The sequence below is a fragment of the Gopherus flavomarginatus genome, chromosome 10 (genome assembly GCF_025201925.1).
Source record: "Gopherus flavomarginatus isolate rGopFla2 chromosome 10, rGopFla2.mat.asm, whole genome shotgun sequence".
Classification (NCBI taxonomy): domain Eukaryota; kingdom Metazoa; phylum Chordata; order Testudines; family Testudinidae; genus Gopherus; species Gopherus flavomarginatus.
In genome coordinates, this window is record NC_066626.1 from 71,670,640 (window position 1) to 71,698,250 (window position 27,611).

At 42.8% G+C, this 27,611-nt stretch overlaps 1 protein-coding gene across 3 annotated transcripts in view; it reads left to right on the forward strand.

Annotated features, from left to right (window-relative positions):
• Positions 1-27,611, forward strand: part of ADCY5 (adenylate cyclase 5) — a 321,010-nt gene that overhangs the window by 161,551 nt on the left and 131,848 nt on the right. For all 3 annotated transcript variants that reach the window (XM_050916994.1, XM_050916995.1, XM_050916996.1), the window contains one exon: positions 17,993-18,142. In XM_050916994.1, coding sequence (XP_050772951.1) covers positions 17,993-18,142 — 150 coding nt within the window. The remainder of the gene's footprint in view (positions 1-17,992; positions 18,143-27,611) is intronic.

Sequence of the window (27,611 nt, forward strand, 5' to 3'; positions counted from 1 at the left end):
GGCCAGCACTTCCATTGAGGCGAACTAGGCAATCGCCTAGGGCGCCAGGATTTTCGGGGGGCAGCATTTTGTCAGTGGGGGGTGGCAGGCAGCTCCGGTGGACCTGCTGCAGTCCTACCTGCGGAGGGTCCGTTGGTCCACGGCTCCGGTGGAGCTGCCGCAGGCATGCCTGCGGATGGTCCGCTAGTCCCGCGCAGCTCCGGTGGACCTCCCGCAGGCCCGCCGGCACGGCTGCGGCAACTCCGCCGGAGCCACGGACCAATGGACACTCCACAGAAATGGCTGCGGCAGCTCCACCAGAGCCGTGGGAGCGGCGCGCGGGGCGGCGAAATGGCCGTGCGCCTAGGGCGCGAAAAACTCTAGCACCAGTCCTGTACAGAGGTCTTCAAGGGGGTACATCAACTAGGTATTTGCCTAGTTTTACAACAGCCTATGTAAAAAGCACTAGTGAAGTCAGTACAAATTTTAGTATGTTACAGACAATGACTTGTTTATACTGCTCTATATTCTATACACTGAAATATAAGTACAATATTTGTATTCCAGATTATTTATTTTATAATATGGTAAAAATTAGAAAGTAAGCAAATTTTCAGTAACAGTTTGCGGTGACACCTTTTTGTGTTTTTATGTCTGATTTTGTAAGCAAATAGTTTTTAAGTGAGGTGAAACTTGGAGTATGCAAGACAAATCAGCGTCCTGAAAGGGCTACAGTAATCTGGAAATGTTGAGAGCCACTGCACCACACAATACAGTCTGCTCCATTCAAAGGAGGTGGGGGGGAACCCAAGTCCCTAAAACTCTCACAAGCAAACTTGTGAGCCTTGGGGGCAAGTCAGCAGTATTCAAAGATGGAGGGGACGACAACAGAGTCAGGAAAACTACCCCAACCCTCCTTTTGGTGACAGAATTATAATAGGGGCTGGAGGAAAAACCAAGCATGCACCCTCCTTTGCTGCCCCAACCCCAGCACAGCTTAGAAGTGGTGGGAAACAAGTGGAAGGTTCCCAACTTCAAACTAGTTTTTGGACATCCCATCCCCGCCCACCCCCCCCCCCCAAGTAGTTTGATATGGTTGACAAGTCTCTAACAGTAGAGCTGGGAGAACTTTGGCAGATGTAAAGGTGCCTTAGCCCAACTTTGATTAAATTATCATTCAAATGGTTTTACTCTCTGCATCTTCTCCTGGGTTTGAGTATGTGTAACTGTCCAGCAGGGTGAGTTTTGTCTGAAACATGGAGCTTGAATTGAATATGCTGTATTTGGGAACGCTTACACCTGTGCGACAGCTATGGCGTTTTACCCTATCGCTGTTTCAGATATAGAGAAACAGGAATGTCATAGAATCATAGAAAATAAGGGTTGGAAGAGACCTCAGGAGGTCATCTAGTCCAAACCACTGCTCTAAGCAGGACCAGTCTCCAACTAAATCATCCCAGCCAGAGCTTTGTCAAGCCTGACCTTAAAAACCTCTAAGAAAGGAGATTCCACCACCTTCCTAGGTAACCCATTCCAGTGCTTCACCACCCTCCTAGTGAAAAAGTTTTTCCTAATATAAGAACATAACATAAGAACATAAGAACAGCCATACCGGGTCAAACCAAAGGTCCATCTAGCCCAGTATCTGTCTACCAACAATGCCAATGCCAGGTACCCCAGAGGGAGTGAACCTAACAGGCAATGATCAAGTGATCTCTCTCCTGCCATCTATCTCCATCCTCTGATGAACAGAGGCTAGGGACACCATTCTTTACCCATCCTGGCTAATAGCCATTTATGGACTTAGCCACCATGAATTTATCCAGTTCCCTTTTAAACATTGTTATGGTCCTAGCCGTCACAACCTCCTCAGGTAAGGAGTTCCACAAGTTGACTGTGCGCTGTGTGAAGAAGAACTTCCTTTTATTTGTTTTAAACCTGCTGCCTATTAATTTCATTTGGTGTGACCCCTAGGTCTTGTATTATGGGAATAAGTAAATAACTTTTCCTTATTCACTTTCGCAACATCACTCATGATTTTATATACCTCTATCATATCACCCCTTAGTCTCCTCTTTTCCAAGCTGAAGAGTCCTAGCCTCTTTAATCTTTCCTCATATGGGACCTTCTCCAAACTCCTAAACATTTTAGTTGCCCTTTTCTGAACCTTTTCTAGTGCTAGAATATCTCTTTGGAGGTGAGGAGACCACATCTGTACACAGTATTCGAGATGTGGGTGTACCGTGGATTTATATAAGGGCAATAATATATCCCCTTTTTCTCTATCCCCTTTTTAATGATTCCTAACATCCTGTTTGCTTTTTTGACCGCCTCTGCACACTGCGTGGACATCTTCAGAGAACTATCCACAATGACTCCAAGATCTTTTTCCTGACTCGTTGTAGCTAAATTAGCCCCCATCATATTGTATGTATAGTTGGGGTTATTTTTTCCAATGTGCATTACTTTACATTTATCCACATTAAATTTCATTTGCCATTTTGTTGCCCAATCACTTAGTTTTGTGAGATCTTTTTGAAGTTCTTCACAATCTGCTTTGGTCTTAACTATCTTGACTAGTTTAGTATCATCTGCAAACTTTGCCACCTCACTGTTTACCCCTTTCTCCAGATCATTTATGAATAAATTGAATAGGATTGGTCCTAGGACTGACCCTTGGGGAACACCACTAGTTACCCCTCTCCATTCTGAGAATTTACCTTTAATTCCTACCCTTTATTCCCTGTCTTTTAACCGGTTCTTAGTCCATGAAAGGACCTTCCCTTATATCCCATGACAGCTTAATTTATGTAAGAGCCTTTGGTGAGGGACCTTGTCAAAGGCTTTCTGGAAATCTAAGTACACTATGTCCACTGGATCCCCCTTGTCCACATGTTTGTTGACCCCTTCAAAGAACTCTAATAGTTTAGTAAGACATGATTTCCCTTTACAGAAACCATGTTGACTATTGCTCAACAGTTTATGTTTTTCTATGTGTCTGACAATTTTATTTTTAACTATTGTTTCGACTAATTTGCCCAGTATCGACGTTAGACTTACCCCCAGTCTGTAATTGCTGGGATCACCTCTAGAGCCCTTTCTAAATATTGGCGTTACATTAGCTAACTTCCAGTCATTGGATACCAAAGCCAATTTAAAGGACAGGTTACAAACCTTAGTTAATAGTTCCGCAACTTCACATTTAAGTTCTTTCAGAACTCTTGGGTGAATGCCATCTGGTCCCGGTGACTTGTTGAGTTTATCTATTAATTCCAAAACCTCCTCTCGTGACACTTCAGTCTGTGACAGTTCCTTAGATTTGTCACCTACAAAAGCCAGCTGAGGTTTGGGAATCTCCCTAACATCCTCAGCCGTGAAGACTGAAGCAAAGAATCCATTTAGTTTCTCCGCAATGACTTTATTGTCTTTAAGCGCTCCTTTGTATTTCGATCATCAAGGGGCCCCACTGGTTGTTTAGCAGGCTTCCTGCTTCTGATGTACTTAAAAAACAATTTGTTATTACTTTTGGAGTTTTTGGCTAGCCATTCTTCAAACTCCTCTTTGGCTTCTCTTATTACACTCTTGCACTTAAGTTGGCAATGTTTGTGCTCCTTTCTATTTGCCTCACTAGGATTTGACTTCCACTTTTTAAAGGAAGTCTTTTTATCTCTCATTGCTTCTTTTACATGGTTGTTAAGCCACGGTGGCTCTTTTTTAGTCCTTTTACTGTGTTTCTTAATTTGGGGTATACGTTGAAGTTGGGCCTCTATTATGGTGTCTTTAAAAAGGGCCCATGCAACTTGCAGGAATTTCACTTTAGTCACTGTACCTTTTAGCTTTTGTTTAACTAACCCCCTCATTTTTGTATAGTTCCCCCTTTTGACATTAAATGCCACAGTGTTGGGCTGTTGAGGTGTTCTTCCCCCCACAGGGATGTTGAATGCTATTGTATTATGGTCACTATTTCCAAGTGGTCCTGCTATAGTTACCTCTTGGACCAGCTCCTGCGCTCCACTCAGGATTAAATCTAGAGTTGCGTCTCCCCTTGTGGGTTCCCGTACCAGCTGCTCCATGAAGCAGTCATTTAAAGTATCGAGAAATTTTATCTCTGCATTTCGTCCTGAAGTGAAATGTTCCCAGTCAATATGGGGATAATTGAAATCCCCCACTATTATTGGGTTCTTAATTTTGATAGCCTCTCTAATTTCCCTTAGCATTTCATCATCACTATTACTGTCCTGGTCAGGTGGTCGATAATAGATCCCTAATGTTATATTTTTATTAGAACATGCAATTTCTATCCATAGAGATTCTATGGAACATGTGGATTCGCTTAAGATTTTTACTCCATTTGAATCTACATTTTCTTTCACATATAGTGCCACTCCTCCCCCTGCATGACCTGTTCTGTCCTTCCGATATATTTTGTACCCCGGAATGATTGTGTCCCATTGATTGCTCTCAGTCCACCAGGTTTCTGTGATGCCTATTATATCAATATCCTCCTTTATCACAAGGCACTCTAGTTCACCCATTTTATTATTTAGACTTTTAGCATTTGTGTACAAGCACTTTAAAAACTTGTCCCTGTTTATTTGTCTGCCCTTTTCTGATGTGCCAGATTCTTTTTTATGTGACTGTTTATCATCTGATCCAGCCCTTAAATTATCCTCTTCCGTCCTCTGCTCCTGACTATAACCTGAAGATTCTCTATCATCAGACTCTCCCCTAAGAGAAGTCTGTATCTGATCCACATGCTCTTCTGCAGCAGTCGGCTTTCCCCCATCTCCTAGTTTAAAAACTGCTCTACAACCTTTTTAATGTTTAGTGCCAGCAGTCTGGTTCCACTTTGGTTTAGGTGAAGCCCATCTCTCCTGTATAGGCTCCCCCCATCCCAGAAGTTTCCCCAGTTCCTAATGAACGTAAACCCCTCCTCTCTACACCATCGTCTCATTCATGCATTGAGACTCTGAAGCTCTGCCTGCCTACCTGGCCCTGCACGTGGAACTGGGAGCATTTCTGAGAATGCCATCATAGCGGTCCTGGATTTCAATCTCTTCCCTAGCAGCCTAAATTTGGCTTCCAGGACATCTCTCCTACCCTTTCCTATGTCATTGGTACCTACATGTACTACGACCACTGGCTCTTCCCCAGCACTACACATAAATCTGTCTAGATGCCTCGAGAGATCCGCAACGTTTGCACCAGGCAGGCAAGTCACCATACGGTTCTCCCGATCATCACAAACCCAGCTATCTACGTTTCTAATGATCTAATCTCCCATTACTAACACCTTCCTTTTCCTGGAAACTGGAGTTCCCTCCCCTGGAGAGGTAACCTCCGTGCGAGAGGCAACCCCAGCACCATCTGGAAGGAGGGTCCCAACTATGGGAAGGTTTCCCTCTGCTCCCATTGACTGCTCTGCTTCCCTGGGCCTTTCTTCCTCCTCAACAGGGCTGGGGCTGTCTGAGCAGAGGTGGTACAATTCTACTGTGTCTCGGAAAGCCTCATCAACATACCTCTCTGCCTCTCTTAGCTCCTCCAGTTCCGCCACCCTGGCCTCCAAAGTCCGTACATGGTCTCTGAGGGCCAGGAGCTCCTTGCATCGAATGCACACATACGCCACCCGCCCACAGGGCAGGTAATCATACTTGCTACACTCAGTGCAATAAACTGGATAGCCCCCACTCTGCTGCTGGGCTTCTGCCTGCATTGTATCTTAGTTAATGGAAGAGTGGTTTAAAGAAAGAGGTTTTGAAATGTGGTTTGGATTATAGGTTTTAAGGGGACTACAGGGGAACAGATAGGACTGACAGGGGACCCCCACTCCCTTCCTGCTCCCTTCCCAAACTCCCTTGCGAAACTCCCTGTTAGCAGCCCCTGTTCGCAAAGCTCCCCGGTCATTTGTGCGCAGCTTTATAAAGCCCTGGCCTGAGTGAATGCCCTGCCCACTGATTAAGGCTCAGCCAATTACCAGAGGCTTCGAGCTTTCAAACTTTCTTTTGAAACTCACGGCCTCCAACCGCCAGCCACAGCACACGGTCCTTCAAACAAACAAGCAAACAGACTGACAAACACAAGCTCAGCACACAGCAAGTAACCTCGAAACACAAACAAACACACACTACAGACAGTCACTTACCCCACAGTTGCTGTATTTGCTCCTCCTTCACCTGGAGAACTCCCTTGCAAAACTCCCTGTTAGCAGCCCCTGTTCGCAAAGCTGTATAATATCCAACCTAAACCTCCCACACTGCAACTTGAAACCATTACTCCTTGTTTTGTCATCTGGTACCACTGAGAACAGTCTAGATCCATCCTCTTTGGAACCCCTTTCAGGTAGTTGAAAGCAGCTATCAAATCCCCCCCTCATTCTTCTCTTCTGCAGACTAAACAATCCCACTTCTCTCAGCCTCTCCTCACAAGTCATGTACTCCAGCCTCCTAATCATTTTTGTTGCCCTCTGCTGGACTCTTTTCAATTTTTCTACATCCTTCTTGTAGTGGGAGGCGCAAAACTGGACACAGTACTCCAGATGAGGCCTCACCACTGTCGAATAGAGGGGAATGATCACATCCCTCGATCTGCTGGCAGTGCCCCTACTTATACAGCCCCAAATGCCGTTAGCCTCCTTGGCAACAAGGGCACACTGTCACTCATATCCAGCTTCTTGTCCACTGTAACCAGTAGGTCCTTTTCTGCAGAACTGCTTCCTAGCCATTCGATCCCTAGTCTGTAGCAGTGCATGGGATTCTTCCTTCCTAAGTGCAGGACTCTGCACTCATCCTTGTTGAACTTCATCAGATTTCTTTTGGCCCAATCCTCTAATGTGTCTAGTCCCACCGTATCCTATCCCTACCCTGCAGTGTATCTACCCTCCTCCCAGTTTAGTGTAATCTGCAAAGTTACTGAGGGTGCAGTCCACGCCATCCTCCAGATCATTAATGAAGATACTGAACAAAACCGACCCCAGGACTGACCCTTGGGACACTCCGCTTGATACCGGCTGCCAGCTAGACACGGATCACTACCCGTTGAGCCTGACGATCTAGCCAGCTTTCTATTCACCTTATAGTCCATTCATCCAACCCATACCTCTTTAACTTGCTGGAAAGAATACTGTGGGAGACCGTATCAAAAGCTTTGCTAAAGTCAAGGAATAACACATCCACTGCTTTCCCCTCATGCACGGAGCCAGGTATCTCCTCATAGAAGGCAATTAGGTTAGTCAGGCATGACTTGTCCTTGGTGAATCCATGCTCCTGATCACTTTCCTCTCCGCTAAGTGCATCTCTCCCCACCATCAACCCTTTCCCCTACAAAGACAAGGCTAGCCTGATATCTAGAGACTTACCCAAAAAGTTTTGTAATGTGGAAAGACCATGGTTTGGTAACTCCACTCTTGGACTCGTCTGCTCCTCTGTATAACAGGAGATCAGCACTTTTCAGTGAGAGTGGAGGAAGCTCAGCTCCCACTAGGCCCAGAGTCAATGACCTGCCCAAGGTCTCACACAGTCGAACCTGCTAAATGCAATGCGCATGTCGCCTATGCCTGTGCCTCTCTGCTCACTCCAAGCATGCTTTCCCCTGTGTTGACTCTTCCCTGCCACAGTGCTTCACTTGAAGGCAGACAGGTTTAAGACTCTGACCCTGCTCTCCTCTCCCCACTGCCAGGCAAAGGTGCTGGCTAGCTTGGTGTCTTGCTGGCACAGGAGGTGGGAGTCCAGTGAGGCATGTGAGAGACAAGATGGAAGCAAGGGCTGATGGACGAGACAGGTTGAACCATGGGACTGGGGTTGAACTGCAGGGGGACAGGGACAGAATGGGGGAAGCTCTCCCACTCAACCTTGAACGAGCCCCCTCCCCACAAGCCCTTCCCCATATTGCTCCCAGATCTCGCTCCCAAATGTCACAGCCACACCATGATCTCTCCAGTAGCCTCTACCCCAGGCTTTCTTTCCTCACAGCTATCCCTCTCCTGTGTGATTGCCACATGGCTCTCCTCTAGCTGCCTCTTGATTTGCCCCACTTGTCTGACTGATCAGGGTTGGACCCTGCATTGACATCGGTGACAGCTGAGAGATGTCATGCATGAAACTGCACAAAACGTGGCTTTTGTAGAGGTTCAGTGGTAGAGCAGATGATGGGAGCCAGTAATTTTCGGTCGCCAGTTTTTTTTTAACTCTTTCCAAAGGCAGCATCCGCTTCCCTAATAGACTCTTTTGCTGTACAGAATTGCCTTAGCTGAGAGCATAAAACAGCAGGAAAGTGTAGCTATATAAATACCTTTTCTACTTGGTATTTACAAAACATTTTGGCAGGACAGTACGTTCTCCCCCTCTCCCTCACTGCCCCTTAATCACTTGGTGGCTAGAGAAAATATGGTCCAGTTCAAATCCCAGAAGAAAACTTAATAAAAAAATAACTGGGAAAGGAAAACTTGTGACCAATAGAATGTAGGAAAAATTCCTTCTAAGCTAGAAGTTTACTGAGGCTGCATCTGTATATGTAATCTCTTATTCTTTTCAAAAAGATACCCACCATTTATTTCTTAGAGAAGTGGATCATGACTAAGATGTTTCATGTTTCTCTGCTGTGTATGAGTCAGTGAAAATATCAGTGGGAGAAGAATATCTGTCTCTTAGATAGAAAGAAAGTATACACAGGGTTCATAATTGCAATAAGCAGTAAACTAATGAAAATCTACAGAACATGAGATTTGTGTGGAATACTAAATATTAGAAAGCTGTTTGTGCAAAGATTTTTGTGACCTCATCTGAGGCAATTATTTGTAAACATCAAAGTTTCCAGAGTAAATTATTGCTTTGAGGCAAATTTGTAATTTATTTCATAGTGTGACTATCTCTTACTTCAGCAGCAACTATTTTTAACTACAGAAATTGCTTGTATTGTCATATCTAAAGAAGGATGAATTTCTGTGGTGCATCTTTGCAAATTATTATCACTGTGAGGATAGAATATATTGTCATCCTTCTGCAGAACAGTAAATCTATATCAGGGCCTTGCAGGTCAGTTTCCCATCAGAGGAGAAATCAGTGACAGGGAGTGTTGGTATTTTCTTAATGTTAACTTGTTTTATTTACACTGTATACACCAGTTCTTGAACAGAGGTTGTCACAAACAGCATGCAGGTAAGCCCCTCTTTTGGAACTGAGCTCAAAAACCACCACCTGGTTCTCAGGAAGAAACTGCCCTAAGAATAGAGTCTAGTGAGAGAGATTAAAGCAGAGCGCAAACAACTTGCAAAAGAAAACTTTTTGTTTTCATACCATGTTGTTTTTGGTAAACTGTATAAGGGCACTATCAGGTAAAACCTGGTATTTTATCTTGATCCTGGAAAGGTGGGTTAACTTTACACACATCAGTTCAATGGGACTACTCATGTTTATTAAGTTAGACATACGCATAAGTCTTGCAAGAGCATAGTCGTAGTCTGTTTCTGTGCTCTGGTAGGGTTCGGTGAAAGCTATGTTGTCCCAGTGTGGTGCACCAAGGCCACAGAGCAGAAAGGGACCCAGCTGACTGCTACTCCAGAAGCATGTTCAAAAAATTGGTTCAGAAACTCTTTTGTGCTGGATTCCCCTTTTTTGCTATTTCAGACATTCAGAACACAACGGTGCAACTGGCTCGTTTAAAAATAAAAGTAGAGGTTGCCTTTTTAAAACAAAAACAAAACTCTCATTATTTTCTCCTGTGCATTCTATTTTGCACTAATATTTATTTTTATTATGTCTTTCACTGCCCAAACACCATCCAAATGGCCAAGAGAGGATCATATGACTATAACTGTCTCATTGCCATCGTAATTCCGATCTACAGGTTTTGACTATATTGGCCCTGTGCTAGAGTATGGCTGTACTGGGACGAAAGACAGCATGTGCAGAAAACTACAGAAATTGATCTTGCTAGTTGCTAATGCTTTCTTTTTCTTTTAATCTTGGTGGCACCTCTGGCTATGTAACTATTTCAGCTCTTTATTAGGTAGTATGGAAAGAGGCAGCCCAGAGTTAATTGCTGCTTAATAGAATGTTTTAAAAGCTAGAATCAGTCTTCAATTTAATTTCTAATGAAGACCTTTAAAAAAATGCTTCACAAAATATTTGTGCTTTTGATTAGAGATATACCAATCTCCTAGAGCTGGAAGGGACCTTGGGTCATCGAGTCCAGCCCCCTGCCTTCACTAGCAAGACCAATTTTTGCCCCAGATCCTTAAGTGGCCCTCTCAAGGATTGAACTCACAACCCTGGGTTTAGGGGGCCTATGCTCAAACCACTGAGCTATCCCTTGGCAGCTAAGCATTTGGAATGTGTCTAACTATCAGTACTTAGATACAGTATTATAGAAATAGCTTGGATAAATAGAGCATCTGTTGCTGGTCACACACTGTGCCTTGATTGTATTCTAGATAGACATTAAGAAGTTTATATGGTTTCTTCTTTTAAAAATATTAGAAAAAGAGGGGGACTTTCATGAGTAAAGCTACGCCCCTAGACCAAATGGCACCCCCAGCAAGGATGTCTTTGGTGCTTCCCCCCCAATTTGTTAACTTTTGAATACCTTATTTTTTATTGCATTTATGGCCCATTTCACAACTTTGATACATGATTTGCATGCATGATTTATCCCTGTCATAACAAACGATAAATTTGCATGCTAGGATCTGTAAATCTGTGTTTATTCATGCTATATATAAGCAAATAAAAAAAAGAATTTCCTTCTTCACCTGGTCAAAAAGGGACCCAGGTGGGTCTGGTCAGCACCATTGACTGGGCCGTTAAAAGTCGGGGCTGGCAGACTCCTTACCCTGCTCTGCCAGCATGTCCCTCTGGCTCCTAGGCACAGAGGCAGTCACGGGGGCTTCACATGCTGCCCCAGCCCTGAGCATCAGTTCTGCAGCTCCCATTGGCTGGAAACCACATACAGAATACCTGAAATATTTTATTTCAAACATTCTATTTTCTCTTTTGTTGCTAACAACAAAAACAGCCCCCCAAGTCCAGCCCCCTAGTGGGTCACCTGGGTAACCTGCCCCTAAATCCGGCCTCGGCTACTCATAATGTGTGCACAATTAGCAAAATAATTAGATCTTGTTGACTCACCATACAGGCCCCATAAGATGCATTCTAGAAACTCACTTGTCGTGCCTCGTTTTAGACATGCCGTTATAATGATAATTATTTTGACAATAGATTCCCAGTGAATAAGAGAATTACGAGAGCTGGGAAGCATAGCTAGAGCTGTGCTGAACTCCAAAAAGAAAGGATGTGTAATTCTCTGTTGGCAGTAGATTGTGCTTTGCATGGCTTTTTAGATTTCCCTGTGTGATGTGTTTGCCTTCTCCTTGTTTCAAATTGTGCCAGCGATGAATAACTTATTCAGCATAAGCCCAAAATTTAGAATTTTTAAATAGGATTTTACAAAATCTAATATCATCTGAATAATAAATATTTTAATGTTTTTGTTTTGATTTCAATGGAAAAAATATTTTTAAAAAGGTAAGAAGGTAACTGACCAGTCTAATTGTACTTTTGAAGCAGAATGACAAGAAAGAGTAAAGAATGGGTGTGATGGGGTGTACCAGGCATTTGCTTCCCCCTGCTGGCAGCTCTCCTGCCTTGGCACACCCTGCCCTGAAAAGATGTCCTGCTGGAGGGGGGAGCACCGTGAGTTCAGAATTCCAGTTATCCTCTAGAATTAGCCTCCCACAACTGGCTGCAGGCAGAACCAGCAAGAGTTGGTCCTCCAGCACCTAGAAGTGCCCAGAGGATGCAGAGGCCAATCAGGGTCCAACAGGCCAGATTGAAAAAGACTGGCTGCTTCTACTGAGGGCCAGTTCTGAGTGAAGCCAGGACAGGGAAGGAACGATCTGACCAAATCCAAATAACCTGTTCCGGTCAGGTTACTGACCTTGACAGTATATGCCTTGGACCTCTGTGAAAGACTGTTGTTTATGTTATGGGCTTTAACACCCAGGTAGCTATTTTGAGTTCAGCATTAATTTGTTTTCTGTAAACTTGTGAACCCACTATGGGGGGTGCTGGGCTCAGGTGAACCCTTGACAGTGGGACAAAAGTAAATAAAAGCTTTTTAAAAAATGAATCTTTCCATTTTAACAACCTTCATTGTTAGGAGTAAGACAGGTGAGGAATTAACATAAATTATCCTAACAGTGACTCTTTTAAACATATTGCCATCTCTTTATCATATATTAACTAGCATCCTGGTATTTGAATAATGGGATACAAACGCAGGTTAAAAACTGCATACTGTTTCATGCTGATATTTTATTTTGTTCGTGATGGTTTCACTAGGCTTTCCCCTGAATCACTGAGACAACAGATTACGACTTGATCCTTACATGTCGCACGCTAGCCATCAGTTTGTGACATTTTATCTATAGTTTACTGTCCAACTGGAATTTCGTATCTAATGGGGACCTGTAAGGGTCTGTCCTGTGTCTGGGACTAGTCAATATTTTCATTAATGGCTTGGAGTGCTTATATGCTTATGCTTATAAAATCTGCAGATGAAACCAACCTGGGAGAGGTTGCAAACACATCAGAGGACAGGGTTAGAATTCAAAATGACCTTGATAAAATTGGAGGATTGAACTGAAATCAATTAAATGAAATTCAATAAAGTGCAAAATGTTGCTCGTATGAAAGAAAAATCAAATGCACAAATGTAAAATGGAGAATAACTGACTAGACTGTAGTACTGCAGAAAAAGATCGGGGTTGTAGGGGATTACAAATTCAACATGAGCCAACACAGTGAAGCAGTTGTGAAAAAGGTGAATATTATTCCTGGGTGTATTAATAGGAGTGTCGTATATTGCAGCTTGTAGTTGTAATTCTCCCACTCTCCTTGGCACTGGGGAGACTTCAGTGGGAGGAGTATGTCCAGCTTTAGGCACCACACTTTAAGAAGGATGTGCACAAATTGGAGAGAGTCCAGAGGAGAGCAACGAAAATAATAAAAGCTGTAGAAAACCTGACCTATGAGGAAAGGTTAAAAAAACTGGGCCTGTTTAGTCTGAGAAAAGAAGACTGAGGGGGGACATGAGGCTGGCAGTCAATTCTTTTCTAAGTCCAATGAAAGTAGGACAAGAAATAATTGGCTTAATCTGCAGCAAGGGAGATTTAGGTTAGATAGATATAAGGATCGTTAAGTACTGGAATAGGCTTCCCAGAAGGGAGGTTGTGGAATCCCTAGATTTGGAGATTTAAAGAACAGGTTGGACAAACACCTGTCAGGGATGGTGTAGGTAGGTATACTTGGTTCTGCCTCAGTGCCAGGGGCTGGACTAGATGACCTCTCTCTGTCTCTTCCAACCCTACATTTCTCTGATTTTAAAGAGATGGCATTGTTTTAAATTTCTCTTCCAATTTTTTTTTGCATTAACAAGCTTTCAAAACATGTAAAAGAAAAATTGCCATCAATGTATTTTTCTTAAATTCCCAAGGAAACAGTATTTCAAACATAATTTTCTGCATTATTTTCAGTACAAACAATACAGCATTTTGCTAGTGTATGAGAACCTAAACGAAAGTGACTAGAAACTGCCTAGTGTATTTTTATTTTCCAAGCAGTGAAAAATGAGTCAATTTTGATGGGAGTTAAGGACCAAAGCACTGTTGAAAATCCCTCTCGGTACTGTCTGCATCTTTAAGTGTTGAAATACTTTTAAACTCTTATCCTGGATCTCTCCATGCCTGAGTAAAATGGGAATGGTAGCACTTCTGTACCTCACAGTGGTAATGTGAGAATAAATACATTAATTATCAGGTGCCCAAGCACTCTGGTAATGGGAGCCAAATAGGTATCCTAGATAGGTACAAATAATAAATATGTGAAACAGCCTTCACCAAAATCAGAGGGCTGTGGGTAGACCTCATGGTCTAATGTTTTAAAGGGCAAGGGGAAGAGAATCCAACCCCAAAATAGAAATCTACATTTTCCCAGTGCCTCTTAAGAAGATTTTTACAAGCATAAATTACCTGAAATAGCTGCCAATAATGTGTTTTCTGTTTTCGGACCATGGAGCTGAGGGAACCAGTTTTAATATCTACATCATCTCCTTCCTCGTGGGACTGAAGCTTGTTACCATAGCAAAACTGCAAGGAAACTGATAAGCAAGTACAGTAGTACCATTTGGCAAACAAGATATAAATTCATTTGCATTAAGAAGACAGAGGGCTATGGAAAAATTAATGAGACAGAAAATCTTTAATTTTGGCTTAATTTATTTTTAAAACACCTGTGAACAAAGTGATTTTAATCAAATACTAAGTAAAGTATTCTTCCCCACAAACCATCCCCTTGTCCTCCCCCACACATCCCCCACATTATTTTAGGAACATCAGATGAACTGTGAGGCCCAAGAGAAATATTTCCGAAGCAGAATGCTGAATGTTGCTTTGAGTAGCAAGAGCTGAGCTGTAAATCTTTGCAGAGGCTTGATACTCTCAACATTATATTGTAGATTTCTCCTTTTGTTAAGCCATGTAATATTACAGTCTAAATCAACTTTCATTTCGGAGACTAAATACCAGCTTACATCCATTGCTGGTGAATGTTCATTGCAGGTAACTTATCTCAGTCTTGTGGAGTGTGATTTTTCTGAGCCTCTTTTGTAAACCAGTTTCTGCAGTCCCATGGGTTTGTCTGAAATAGGGTGACCAGATGTCCCGATTTTATAGGGACAGTCCCCATATTTGGGGCTTTTTCTTATATAGGTGCCTATTATCCCCCACCTCTTGTCCTGATTTTTCACACTTTCTATCTGGTCACCCAAGTCTGAAATGAAGTTAATGAGACCTCTGAAAATCAGTACTATATCTATTTTGATAATGTTGATCTGATAATGTTTGTTGAACCCATGGATATCATCTGTCTCCATGCACACCTGGATGGTGTACCATGAATGAGGCAGCTGAGCTATTTAAGTCACCCGCGTTGCAATGATATCTGCATCTGTGGATCCCCTCTGACTTCAGTGTGGCTTTGTATTGGCACAGAGATGTGCCTGCAGTAAAGCTCATTGCAGGAGTGAGGTCTTCCCGCTGTCCAATGAGTGGACCCCTGTTGTATTCACTGCACCATGTCTAAACTGCCTAGAGAAGGCTTGTCTACACGAGGACTCTGAGGATTTTTAAAATGAATCTATTTATCCCTTTGAAGGATTAAGCTACAGCAAACTAAAGTCACCTCACTTCTGAATGAGAGCTTCCACACAGAGATTTAATGCGCTTTATCAGTGCGTTAACTTCATAGCTTTAGTTGATTTGTCTTAACTTTCCTGGGTGTCTTTGTATAGACAAATTTATTTGAGCATAAACTTTCGTGGGCTATAGCTTATGCTCAAATAAATTTGTCTATACAGAGACACCAAGGAGCTATAGCCCACGAAAGCATATGCTCAAATAAATTTGTTAGTCTCTAAGGTGCCACAAGTACTCCTGTTCTTTCTGTGGATACAGACTTACACGGCTGCTACTCTGAAATCTGTATAGACAAGCTCTGAGTGTATTCTCACTTACACATGTTTAAATTCAGAGCAAGTCCATTGTCTTCAGGAAATTTACTTTACATTTGTGCTGTGGCAACTACAAACATAATTAAGCCCAAACTTATTTGTATTTTAAAATTACAATGCAATATTATAAAGTGGAACAGTCATGTGTTATATATTTATGTAAAATATGGTGTGCATGTATGTTTTGGACTATATTTTATGCATACTGATAAATGTTCCGTTTAATGTATCTAAGTAGTTTCAATACAGAGAATTCTGGAGTCCATTTAATCTGATGACGCAAACAATGCTATTTAGTGTTAACTCATTGAGCTTGTTTGTAATAACCATACTGGATTCACAGGCTGTCCATCACAATCAACCCATCTATGAAGCAACATGCAGAACTTTCTGTAATTCCAAGGGAAGCCCTTACTTCTATTTCCTTATTGATTTTCCTTTTCTATGATGATGAGCATCAATGTTCTTATGTTTTCGGGGTAGGGGTGGGGGAATAATTCTAAAAAAGCCAATGTTTTCTTCAATGTCTATAAAGAAGTATTTCTACCAAATATCCTTCTAGAATTAGGACTCTTAACAAAACACATTTTTCCACAAAATTTTGTTACCTTTACTTTTGCTCAAAATTAGATCTGCTTGATTTGTATACATGCTAGATTTTCCAATGTTATAAGATATTAAAGAGACACAACTATTTTTTACTGGCCATCCAAAGACTTGGAAAAACTAAGTCTCAGTGATTTGTATTTTTTTACTGTGTTGATGTAATATCATTCTTGTCCTCATTAATTACAGAATTGTTTTAGCGGAAGCTGGGGGGAAATTAAAGATCTTTAGATTTTTGTTCTTTGCTGTGAATCAAATCCTGAATACAAGGAAAGTGGTGTAACCACCACCTAAAAATGTGTTCATTCACTGCAAAGCTAGCATTAATATGTGCCTTAATTCTGACTGCAAGCACTAGGTATGGAATATACTAGCTTTGTGTGTGTGTGTGAGTGGATGATATTCTCATGTAATGGCTGGTCCACAAAGAGGATAAGGACCTACAACTCCAAAGCGTTCTGCCTTAGCTGAATCTGTGGTAGGTTTTTGAAGCTGAAGGACCAGGGTTTTGTTCCCAGTTCCTCAGAATAGGGGCAGGGTTATTATACAGCAATTGTCTGCTGTCTCCAGTACATGGATTTATCCCTAGTGTCAGAATAATTCTGATGGGAGTTGTCAGTAGAGACTGTTCCTGGGACAGGGAGTGTGTGTGTGCATTAACATGCAACCCTTAATACTGTCTTCTGTAGCATGATAGCAGCATCTTGTTAAAGTTAGATTTTGCCACTGCTTGAGTAGCCAGCCTGAGTTCCGAGCTCCCACTGCTGCCTTCTTGGTTTGATTTCCCCTGTCCACGTTGCATGTCAGAATCTGGCTCTGTATTTGCAGGGAGTAGAGTGGAAAATATTGAATTGTTGTTGCATTACAGAAAACCATTCAGAAAAAAGTACTTCCAGTATTCATATCTATGAGACTGTTACAGGTCTGATATTCTGTTCCCCTGGAAATAGGAGCTGTATTCAGACAAGTCTGTCTCTATAGGAAAATACAGTATATTCTGGCTAGCTCCCAAGCGGCTGATGGTACAGAAGCACACAGTCACCTCTGGGAAGAATGCTTGTTTGCATATTAGTGGTAGAACTGATTTGAAAATTTCTCTTAAAATGAAAAAATTCAACGCAAATTCTTTTTTTCAAAATGTTTAGTTATTTTGTTTTCGTTCCAGCTCTAATTACCAATCAGAGAGATGTAATTATTTTACTGGGAAATACAGTCTCTGTGGAAACAACGGAGCAATGTAGCTCTTCCTACCTATTTGCACATTCATTTATGTATATAACATATTATTGACCACATAAAGATGTGATCTGAAAATCATTATCATTCAACTCATTTTAAAGAGCTGAGAGTGGGTGATGAAAAAAAATTCCCAGTTTTTAAAGTCAATTGAAATCTAAAGTTATTTCCTTGCAGTAAGTGAACACTATCTGGAACATGAAAGCTAATGTATCTTTCAAAGTATTTTCATGCCGTATATGCAGGTGCTTTAAAACAATAATAATTGAAATCTTCCTTCAGATTCTTCTACGTAATTCTGAGCTAGCCAAACATAGTCACATTAAAACCTCTTTATAAGTCTCTGCCATAGTAGTTTTAAGACACTTGATTGCTAACAGAATTAGAGAAAACAATTTACATTAATGTGAAGAAATACACTTCTGAGGGCATGTGTAAAAGTTTATACTTCAAAGAACGGCACAGTAAAATGCACTGAAATGAAGAATGCTAGACTCAGTCATGTGTTGGATTGTGGAATGATTCATATAACATGCTGAGCTTTTCAGTATTCTGTCTATTGTTTATGGTAGGTTTCCAAATTGTAATCATATGTTTCTCTTTTTTGTTGCAGCTGGTCTCCAATGTTCTCATCTTCTCCTGCACAAACATTGTAGGAGTGTGTACCCATTACCCAGCAGAGGTGTCTCAAAGACAAGCATTCCAAGAGACCAGGGAGTGCATTCAGGCCAGGCTACATTCTCAAAGGGAGAACCAGCAACAGGTAAGAAGGAGAGTGACAAGAAATTTGAGAATGGAACTGCTGATTTGGAATTAGTCTGAAAATTGTCAATTTAGGGCCAGGTACAGAATGACCCTGTGTGAAAATGCATCACAGATGGCAGGGCAGGATTTGGGAAGGTGGAGAAGAGAGCTCAGAGGAAACTTTGCACTGAGCTACCCTTATAGATCTGTTCAGGGGTGCCAACAAAATCCTGCTGCCTGTGCTTCCCTGTATGAAATTCACCCTAAGAAGAGGGTTTGCACACTCTTAGGCACCATTTAAGTCCCATCTAAGCCTATCTTGAGCATGAGTGGCATATGGGCCTTGTGCTGGCCCTCTGAACAGGGCATATACTTCACCCTGTCATAAGTCCACAGCATGATGATTTGTCAGCACAGCAAATAGCATTTGGTAATAGTAGGGCTGTTGTTTTGCTCTTCTGCACACATTAGCAGCTGGAGGCCAATTGTAGCAGAAATTAAGTAGTTTCCCATAGAGGGTGCTGCCCCAGTGCCTCCAAAGGCATTCTTCTATCTGTCTCTAGAGCAGGGGTCAGCAGCCTTTCAGAAGTGGTGTGCCGAGTCTTCATTTATTCACTCTAATTTAAGGTTTCGCGTGCCAGTCATACATTTTAATGTTTTTAGAAGGTCTCTTTCTATAAGTCTTTAATATATAACTAAACTATTGTTGTATGTAAAGTAAATAAGGTTTTTTAAATGTTTAAGAAGCTTCATTTAAAATTAAATTAAAACGCAGAGCCCCCCGGATCATTGGCCAGGACCCAGGCAGTGTGAGTGCCACTGAAAATCAGCTCATGTACCGCGTCCGGCACGCGTGCCATAGGTTGCCTACCCCTGCTCTAGAGCATCCTCACTTCACATTGTGTGTGTGACTTTGAACACAAAACTACAGGCTTCTGCTAACTTACATTTTAGTTTTTAACCATTTTTAATGTCCTCGCCTAGTGTCCTGTGTACTTTTGTTTGTTAGAAGAAGGCCTAATTGCTATCAGCACACAGTCTTGCTCTCAAGGGCTGTGGGCATATCTGTTTGCTAATACATTCTTTGGTTTTGCTACAATGAGTCTCTTACATCAGAATAATTAGAGATGAAAAAACTTTTTAGGTCAGCTTGTCCATTCCCTTGATAATGTGGGACCCTGCCCTGCAGTAAATTTTCCAGTCCAGTTTTAAATAACTCATGAAATGAGTTTTTCTGTGGCTTCCCTTGAGAAGTACCTTACAGTTTTGATTGTGAGTTCAGATAGGAGGGGAATGAATCAGTTGAAATGGCTGTGCATTTCTGTGAGTCATAAGGGCAACACAATTTTCACTATACTACTCTGCTTTAGCGCACCTGCATCTGTAGATCTGGCCATGGACAGTGTTATTCTGGGCTACTTTTGGCCGACATCATGAAATGAAGTATGTATGTATACCTAAGCATATTTTATTTATTTTGACATCTGGTACATAAAAAGCATCTATTTCATGTACTAAGTGTAGGGTTGTCAGTAGTCTGGTTTTCGACTGGTATGCCGGGTCGAAAAGGGATCCTGGCAGCTCCGGTCATCACTGTGACCAGGTCACTAAAAGTCTGATTGGTGGCACAACAGGGCTAAGGCAGGCTTCCTACCTGCCATGGCTTCGCGCAGCTCCTCGAAGCAACAGCATGTTCCCCCTTCTGGCTCCTACGCATAGGGGCAGCCAGGGGACTCCACACGCTGTGCCCACCCCAAGCGCTGGCTCCGCAGCTCCTGTTGGCCAGGAATCGTGGCCAATGGGAGCTGCAGGGGCGGTGCCTGCAGACGGGGCAGTGCACAGAGCTGCCTGGCTGTGCCTCTGCATAGAAGCTGGAGCGAGGGACATGCTGCTGCTTCCAGGACCTGCCTGAGGTAAACGCCGCCCAGAGCCTGCATCCCTGACCCCCTCCCATACTCCAGCCCCAAGTCCCAGCCCTGATCCCCCTCCCACCTGTCAGAGAAAAAACAGAGTTCTCACTCTCTGGTTGGGTGCAGCAAGTCAGATACTTTATTCTCTAGCAATTGCGTGGAGGGAGAGAGTGCACTAGGACACAGGGTTTCCCCCACCTAGGTAGGTCTTGCTAAAGATAAACAATTAGAGCCAACATTTATAACTTTTTTACAGACAATAATGAGCAACAGCTGCATATTGTTTATACCTATTCCTTCTCTCTATCTTATTTCTGTCAACAATTTCTGCTATACTCAGCATTCCATTTTTATCTTAACACAAGGTCAAAACAACCTCCCTCACAGTTCTTTTCCACTTGCCACACACAATCCTTGCTTCTACAAATCTCCCGTTGTTAGGATTACAGCTAGCCTGACTCTTGCTCACAGAGGGGACTGTTTGCATTGAAATCCCCTTCAAATCCCTGTCCGTTCTTTCTCTACTTCCACATACCCTCCAAACCCCTTGGCTCCAGCCCAGAGCACCCTCCTGCACCTCAAAACCCTCATTTCCAGCCCTCCCCCGGAGCCTGCACCCCCCCCAGTCGAGCCCTCACCCCAATCCCCTGCCACAGCCCTGATCCCCCTCCTGCCCTTCAAACCCCTCGGTCCAAGCCTGGAGCCCCCTTCTGCACCCCAAATCCCTCATTCTTGGCCCCACCCCAGAGCCCATACCCCAGCTAGAGCGCCCACCCCCTCCTGCATCCCAACCCTCTGCCCCAGCCTGGTGGAAATGAGTGAGTGAGTGTGGGGAGAGCAAGTGACAGAGGAATGGAGGATGGAGTGAGTGGGGGGAGGGGCCTCAGAGAAGGGGCAGAGCAGGGGGTGGAGCAAGGGTGTTTGATTTGTGCGAGTAGAAAGTTAGCAACCATAACTAAGTGACTTTTACGCAGACTAAAAATACAGTCACAGTAAGATAAAACCAGCAGCCTCTCCTACCGCCAAGTCCCCAAACTAGGAAAATGTTTTACCTACAAATGCCAGATATCAACAAGCCTCTCCCTCCCTCAAAACCCTGGCAAACAGATGGGCTTTGCAGCATATCCTGAAGTTTGGGCTACTTTAGATCAGGCTTTGCAAAGTCAAGAGGCCCTCATGGAGAACGCCTTGTTAGCAGATCCCTCCCTTTTAAATCGAGGAGAATCCAGCTGGAAAGTCTCCCCAGACTGTAGTTACGATGCATGGTGGGAGAGGCAGTCCAGTTTATAGGTCAAAAATAGAAACCCCATTTCATGAGTTTAGAGGTTTATAGGTCAAAAAACAATAGCTTAAGCTCCACCCAGAAACCCACCAGCAGCCAGTGCAGGTCCTAGAATGCTGGTGTTGTGGTCTCACAGCAAGATAGCTTGTTCAGTAAGTTTGCTACTTCATCCTGTACTGATTTCCCAGCTTGTTTAAGGTATATCCCCTGTAAAATGCATTGCTGTAATCTTGTCTTCAGGTGACAAGACATGAATCAATCTCCAGACTAGGCATAGATAAAAAATATCCATCCAGGCCAACTGCTGCTATAAGATTATCTAACAGTACATCCATCAGAATCTGACAGTACTATCACATGCTATATGAGAGAGAGCGCTGTGTAAGATAGAATGCTTGTCTCTCTCAACAGCTGAAGTTGGTCCAATAAAAGTTATTACCTCACCCACCTTCTAGTGATTTGATTATCCACTATAACCTAGCGAGGAATAGTACATGAGGTTAACATTAGTGGAATGGAATAAAGAATTCTTAGCTGAAATTGCACACCCTAAACAACCTCCAACAAGTGTGTATTTTCTAAGGATTAGAGGAAAGGACTTGGGCCTGGTCTACACTATGTGTTTAAACTGAATTTAGCAGCGTTAAACCGATTTAACCCTGCACCCGTCCACACAACGAGGCCCTTTATATCGATATAAAGGGCTCTTTAAACTGGTTTCTGTACTCCTCCTCGACGAGAGGAGTAGCGCTGAAATTTGTATTGCCATGTCGAATTAGGGTTAGTGTGGCTGCAATTCGATGATATTGGCCTCTGGGCGATATCCCACAGTGCACCATTGTGACTGCTCTGGAAAGCAATCTGAACTCGGATGCACTGGCCAGGTAGACAGGAAAAGCCCCGTGAACTTTTGAATTTCATTTCCTGTTTGCCCAGCGTGGAGCTCCGATCAGCATGGGTGGCGATGCAGTCCCAAATCCAAAAAGAGCTCCAGTATGGACCGTATGGGAGATACTGGATCTGATCGCTGTATGGGGAGACAAATCTGTTCTATCAGAGCTCCGTTACAGAAGACGAAATGACAAAGCATTTGAAAAAATCTCCACGCTATGATAGACAGAGGCCACAGAACAGTGCTGTGTGACAAGCGTAATGGAAAACCGAAGAATCAAATGGACGCTCATGGAGGGTGGGAGGGGGTACTGAGGACTCCAGCTATCCCACAGTCCCCGCAGTCTCCGAAAAGCATTTGCATTCTTGGCTGAGCTCCCAATACCTGTAGGGTCAAACACATTGTCCTGTGTGGTTCAGGGTATATCTCGTCAATTTACCCCCCTTTCCCCCCCGTGAAAGAAAAGAGAAAAAAATCGTTTCTTGACTTTTTTCAATGTCACGTATGTCTACTGCATGCTGTTGGTAGACACGGTGCTGCGGCACTGAACAGCACTGAACGGTGAGGTCAGCCAGGGGCGCCTGGGTAAAAATAGGAATGACTCCCGGTCATTCACAGCAGATGATACAGAACGGCTTGTAACCGTCTTCATCATAGCAATTAGGGGCTGAGCTCCATCATGTCTAAAGAAAAGATTCTTTACTGCCTGGACTATCATAGCAGCTGGAGGCTGCCTCCCCCTCATTTTATCTCACTAAAAAGTCAGTGTTTCTTATTCCTACATTCTTTATTACTTCATCACACAAATTGGGGGACACTGCAACGGTAGCCCAGGAGGGTTGGGGGAGGAGGGAAGCAATGGGTGGGGTTGTTGCAGGGGCACCCCCTAGAATGGCATGCAGCTCATCATTTCTGTGGGATCTGACACGGAGCGGCTATACTCTCTGGTTCTCTGGTACACTGGTTCTCTAGTACACTTGCCCCATATTCTAGGCAGGACTGACTCTATTTTTAGATAAAACATCAAGGAGGGAATGACCCCCAGGGAGTCATTCCCATTTTTGTCTTTGCGCCCCCGGCTGACCTCAGCGAAGGCCAGCCAGGAGCACCCATGACAGCAGCAGACGGTACAGAATGACTGATAACCGTCATCTCATCGCCAATTTACAATGGCATGGCAGATGGTACAGAACGGCTGATAACTGTCATCTCATCGCCAATTTACTATGGCATGGCAGACGGTACAATAGGGATTGTAACTGTCTCTGCTACCTTGCAAAGGTCAATGAATGTTGCTGTGTAGCACTGCAGTACCTCCTCTGTCAGCATCATCCAGTACACATATGGTGACAGCGACAAAAGGCAAAGCGGGCTCCATGGTTGCCATGCTATGGCATCCGTCAGGGCAATCCAGGGAAAAAGGGCACGAAATGATTGTCTGCCGTTGCTTTCACGGAGGAAGGAATGAGTGACAACATTTACCCAGAACCGCGACACTCTTTTTGCACCATCATGCATTGGGATCTCAACCCAGAATTCCAATGGGCGGGGGAGACTGCGGGAAGTATGAGATAGCTATGGGATAGCTACCCATAGTGCAACACTCCAGAAAGTGACGCTAGCCTCGGTACATGGACACACACCGCCGAATTATTGTGCTTTGTGTGGCCGCATGCACTCGACTTTACACAATCTGTTTTATAAAACCGGTTTATGTAAAATCGGCATAATCCTGTAGTGTAGACATACCCTTGAAGTCAGGCCTACAGGCATCTGCTCCCAGCATTACTAATTTTTTGGCCATGAACAAGTCACTAGCCCTATCTGTCAAACAGGTATAATTATTTTATGAATACCTATTTCACAAGCAGGTTCACAGGTTTAAATAATTACTGTTTGTAAGTGCTTTGGGGTCATCATGGGAAAGTGCAACATACTACTAATTATTAGTATTAGCTAGTAATATAGGTATGTTATCTAGTTATACATAGCTAGCTGGAGAGCAAGAGAGAGACCTAGCTGTAATTCTGTATCTTTATCTAGTATATCACTGTATAAAAATCAAGGACATGTATATAATTTGTACTTGTTTCTCTCCTTCTGTTTGACTACTGCCAACATAAGTATAGCAAGGCAATACTATTTGCCTGGCCAATACATGCTGAATGATATTACAGTTAGGATGACAGTGTTTCATTAGAGATCTCAGTGAAATTTAATGCTGGATACTAGTTGTGTTGTGTTTTATTGTGTATGTTCTTAACCAGTTACATAAAATGAAGGTGTCTAACTGATACCGGTAAATTGTATTGAACAGTACTTAGATTAGTTATTAAATGAAGGCTGTTACTACTCCATGTATTTGTATGAGATGGCAAGCTATATCTGGGTAAGTGTAACCTGTTCACTGTTTGATGATGATGCTTTGCGTTTTCCACCTGAGGATTTCAAAATACTTCAAAAGCGTCAACAGATTGAACCTAAAATCCCTGTGATGTAGGGAAATATTAGTATTCTCCTTTCACAGATGGGGAAAGTAGACAGATTAAAGAACATTCTGAAAGTTGCCTAGGAAGTCTGTGGCAGTGCTAGTAACATAGCCTTGGTCTTCTGATCACCATTGTGGTGCTGTAAGCACAAGATCATCTTTCTGCCCTTATGGACCTACGGAGAGTGTCAGAAGCCTATAAGATGTCCCTGGGTTAAGGAGTAGAGCTTTACAAATACCTAATTTTTTTATTTGCTCACTGATGTGGAAATAATAAAAAAATTGCAACTTTTTGATGAACCAAAAAGTTGAAAAAAAACTGGGTGGGGTTGAGTGAAATGATTTCATTTTGTTACTGAGTTTTTTGGGGTTTTTTTACATTTTTAAATAAAATTGAAGAAAATTTACAAAAGAAAAGTAGTTTCAAATAAAAAAATTTAAAACATTTAGTTTTGAAAATATTGGAACAAAACACTTCAATTTCTTCCAGTTTTTTAAGTGAATCGGGTAAATTCAACACCAATTCACAAAATGTATTGATCAACAAGAAAATGCATTTTTTAGCCAAAAAATAAAAAGTTTTTGTGAAAAAAATTTGCCCAGCTCTTTTAAGGAGTTTTTATTTGGCTCTTTGAGTTATCTGACAGATGTGTAGGATTAGCAGCTTCTGCACATCTGAGGGTGTCCATTACAATAATTATCTGAGAGGCAATGGTGTCTGCACCAATGTGCCTTGGTTATTCCAGTAAATATATGAAATATATTGTGCTTTTGTGCTCATGACATGCATTAGTGTCAGAAGCACGAGTATAATTGATGTGCAAGTAGCTAAAGTTTCTTCTTTTGATATTCAAGCACACAGGCACAGATGATGCAGACCTCTTTTTATCATGTATTTTCAAGCACCGCAGTACCTTCTCTCAGCTGCTACAGTTTTGAGCTGTGCCTGATAATGATCCCTCATGAATTTTATTCCATATTATTGGTACAGATGAAGGGACTGGAGATGGGAATTGAGCCCTGACAATGTACATTAAAGGACAAGTAAATACAGTGCAACACTCTGGATTGTAAAAATTTCTGTAGTGAGTGCATTGCACATATCAGCAAGTTTGCTCTCTTACATTTCTTACAGAGTTAGTTATACTGTACTTGGACACAAGTAAATAGGCAACAGTAAGTCAAAAATATGAATTACAAACCAGAATTGCATTTTATAATTGAATGAACTATGGAAAAGAGGGTGATGTGAGCAATTAGTACAAGAGCATTGACCCCTCTGAGTCATGATTGCAGTTTGATCCGTGGAGTTCTGTGTTGTTAGGAGTTAATGATCTATTGAATAAGGTTATGGACCTTCATTTAAACTAGATTATGACTGTGTGGTTGGTGAAAGAGACAATTGCTTTCCTCCATGCTATGTAGTAGCAATTGTCATTCAGGAAAAAGAGATGGTATGGACGGGCAGACTGTATAAATCTTTGTGATTCTACAGTGTTGCCAGAAATCTTGCCTCTTGCCTGCAGATTAGACTACATTTGAGTTGGACCAACAAAATAGCTGTCCATATTTTAATCTGCCTTTTTCTTGTAGAAAAAAATGCCTTAAACTAAAAGAATTTTGAGGTGAAATCAGAAAACAAAAGGCAAATAAAGGATTTAGGTAAAACTGTATTGTATCTGGGTCTAACTCTAACAACACACACAAAACACTGCCATGCATACACATGCAGATTTACATTCTGCAACTTCTACATAAAAATTACTACCAGATTTAGGCTGATCACAGGCTACATAGATGGCCAGGTCACATAGGCTTTTCTCTGATATTTAGGAAAAGTTGTCCCACTCCCATCAGTTGTAATGTGACACAATAGCTCACTTTCTTAAGGTACAAAACTAAATAGCGAACAACATACAAAGAAATTTTTTGAAAGCTACACTGAGCCCATTTTAATCTTTAAAACACAAAAATATTACCAATAAACAAGGATGCACCTTAGTTCATAGAATATCAGGGTTGAAAGAGACCTCAGGAGGTTATGTAGTCCAACCCCCTGCTCAAAGCAGGATCAGTCCCTGGACAGATTTTTGCCCCAGATCTCTAAATGGCCCCCTCAAGCATTGAAGTCACAACCCTGGGTTTAGCAGGCCAATGCTCAAACCACTGAACTATTCAGGATGAGGGTAGAGAGATGTGAATTGTGGGTGATGGAAGGTAGGTAATGGAGGTAATGTCGCTGTATCCATATATGTTTACTGTGCCTTATGCAGCTGGGCCCTGATCCTAATTGAGGTTTTCAGGTGCTACAGTAAAATTACTGCTTCTAGTGTGTTTACTCATGGGGGAATTCTGCGCCACTGCACATGTGCAGAATTTATGGCCCTGCAGATTTCTTTGCTTCTCTGCAGAAAAATGACTTTCTGATGGGGAAGCCACAAGACCAGTCATGCAACTCTCCCCAGCAGTATGTTTTGGGTGCCCAAGGCTGCTGGCAGAGAGGTAAATAACTGTGGTGCAGGAAGCGGGACTGGGGAAGACCTGGCTGGTGGTTCCTCCCTGCACTGGGCTTAGCTGCTAGTCCCTGCTGGGCTGGGGAGGACAGGACTTCCTCTTCCCCTACATGGCATCCAGGGCTGGGTCAGACCCACCCCTCAGATTTTTTCCCCAGGCTGCAGGAATCTCTGCAAACTCCCCACCTCCGCCCTGCTTCCTGTACCCATTGCTCCTCAGCTGCAGGGGGAGGGATCCCTGTACAGGGAGCTGCTCTCCCGTCCGCCCAACCCCCATGCATCCAGATCCCCTCATACCCAGACCCTCCCACCTTGCCTCACCTCCCCCCTGCAATTAGAACCCCACTCCCTCTGCACTACCCCACCAAGCCCCAACCAGTTGCACCTGGATTCCCACTCCACT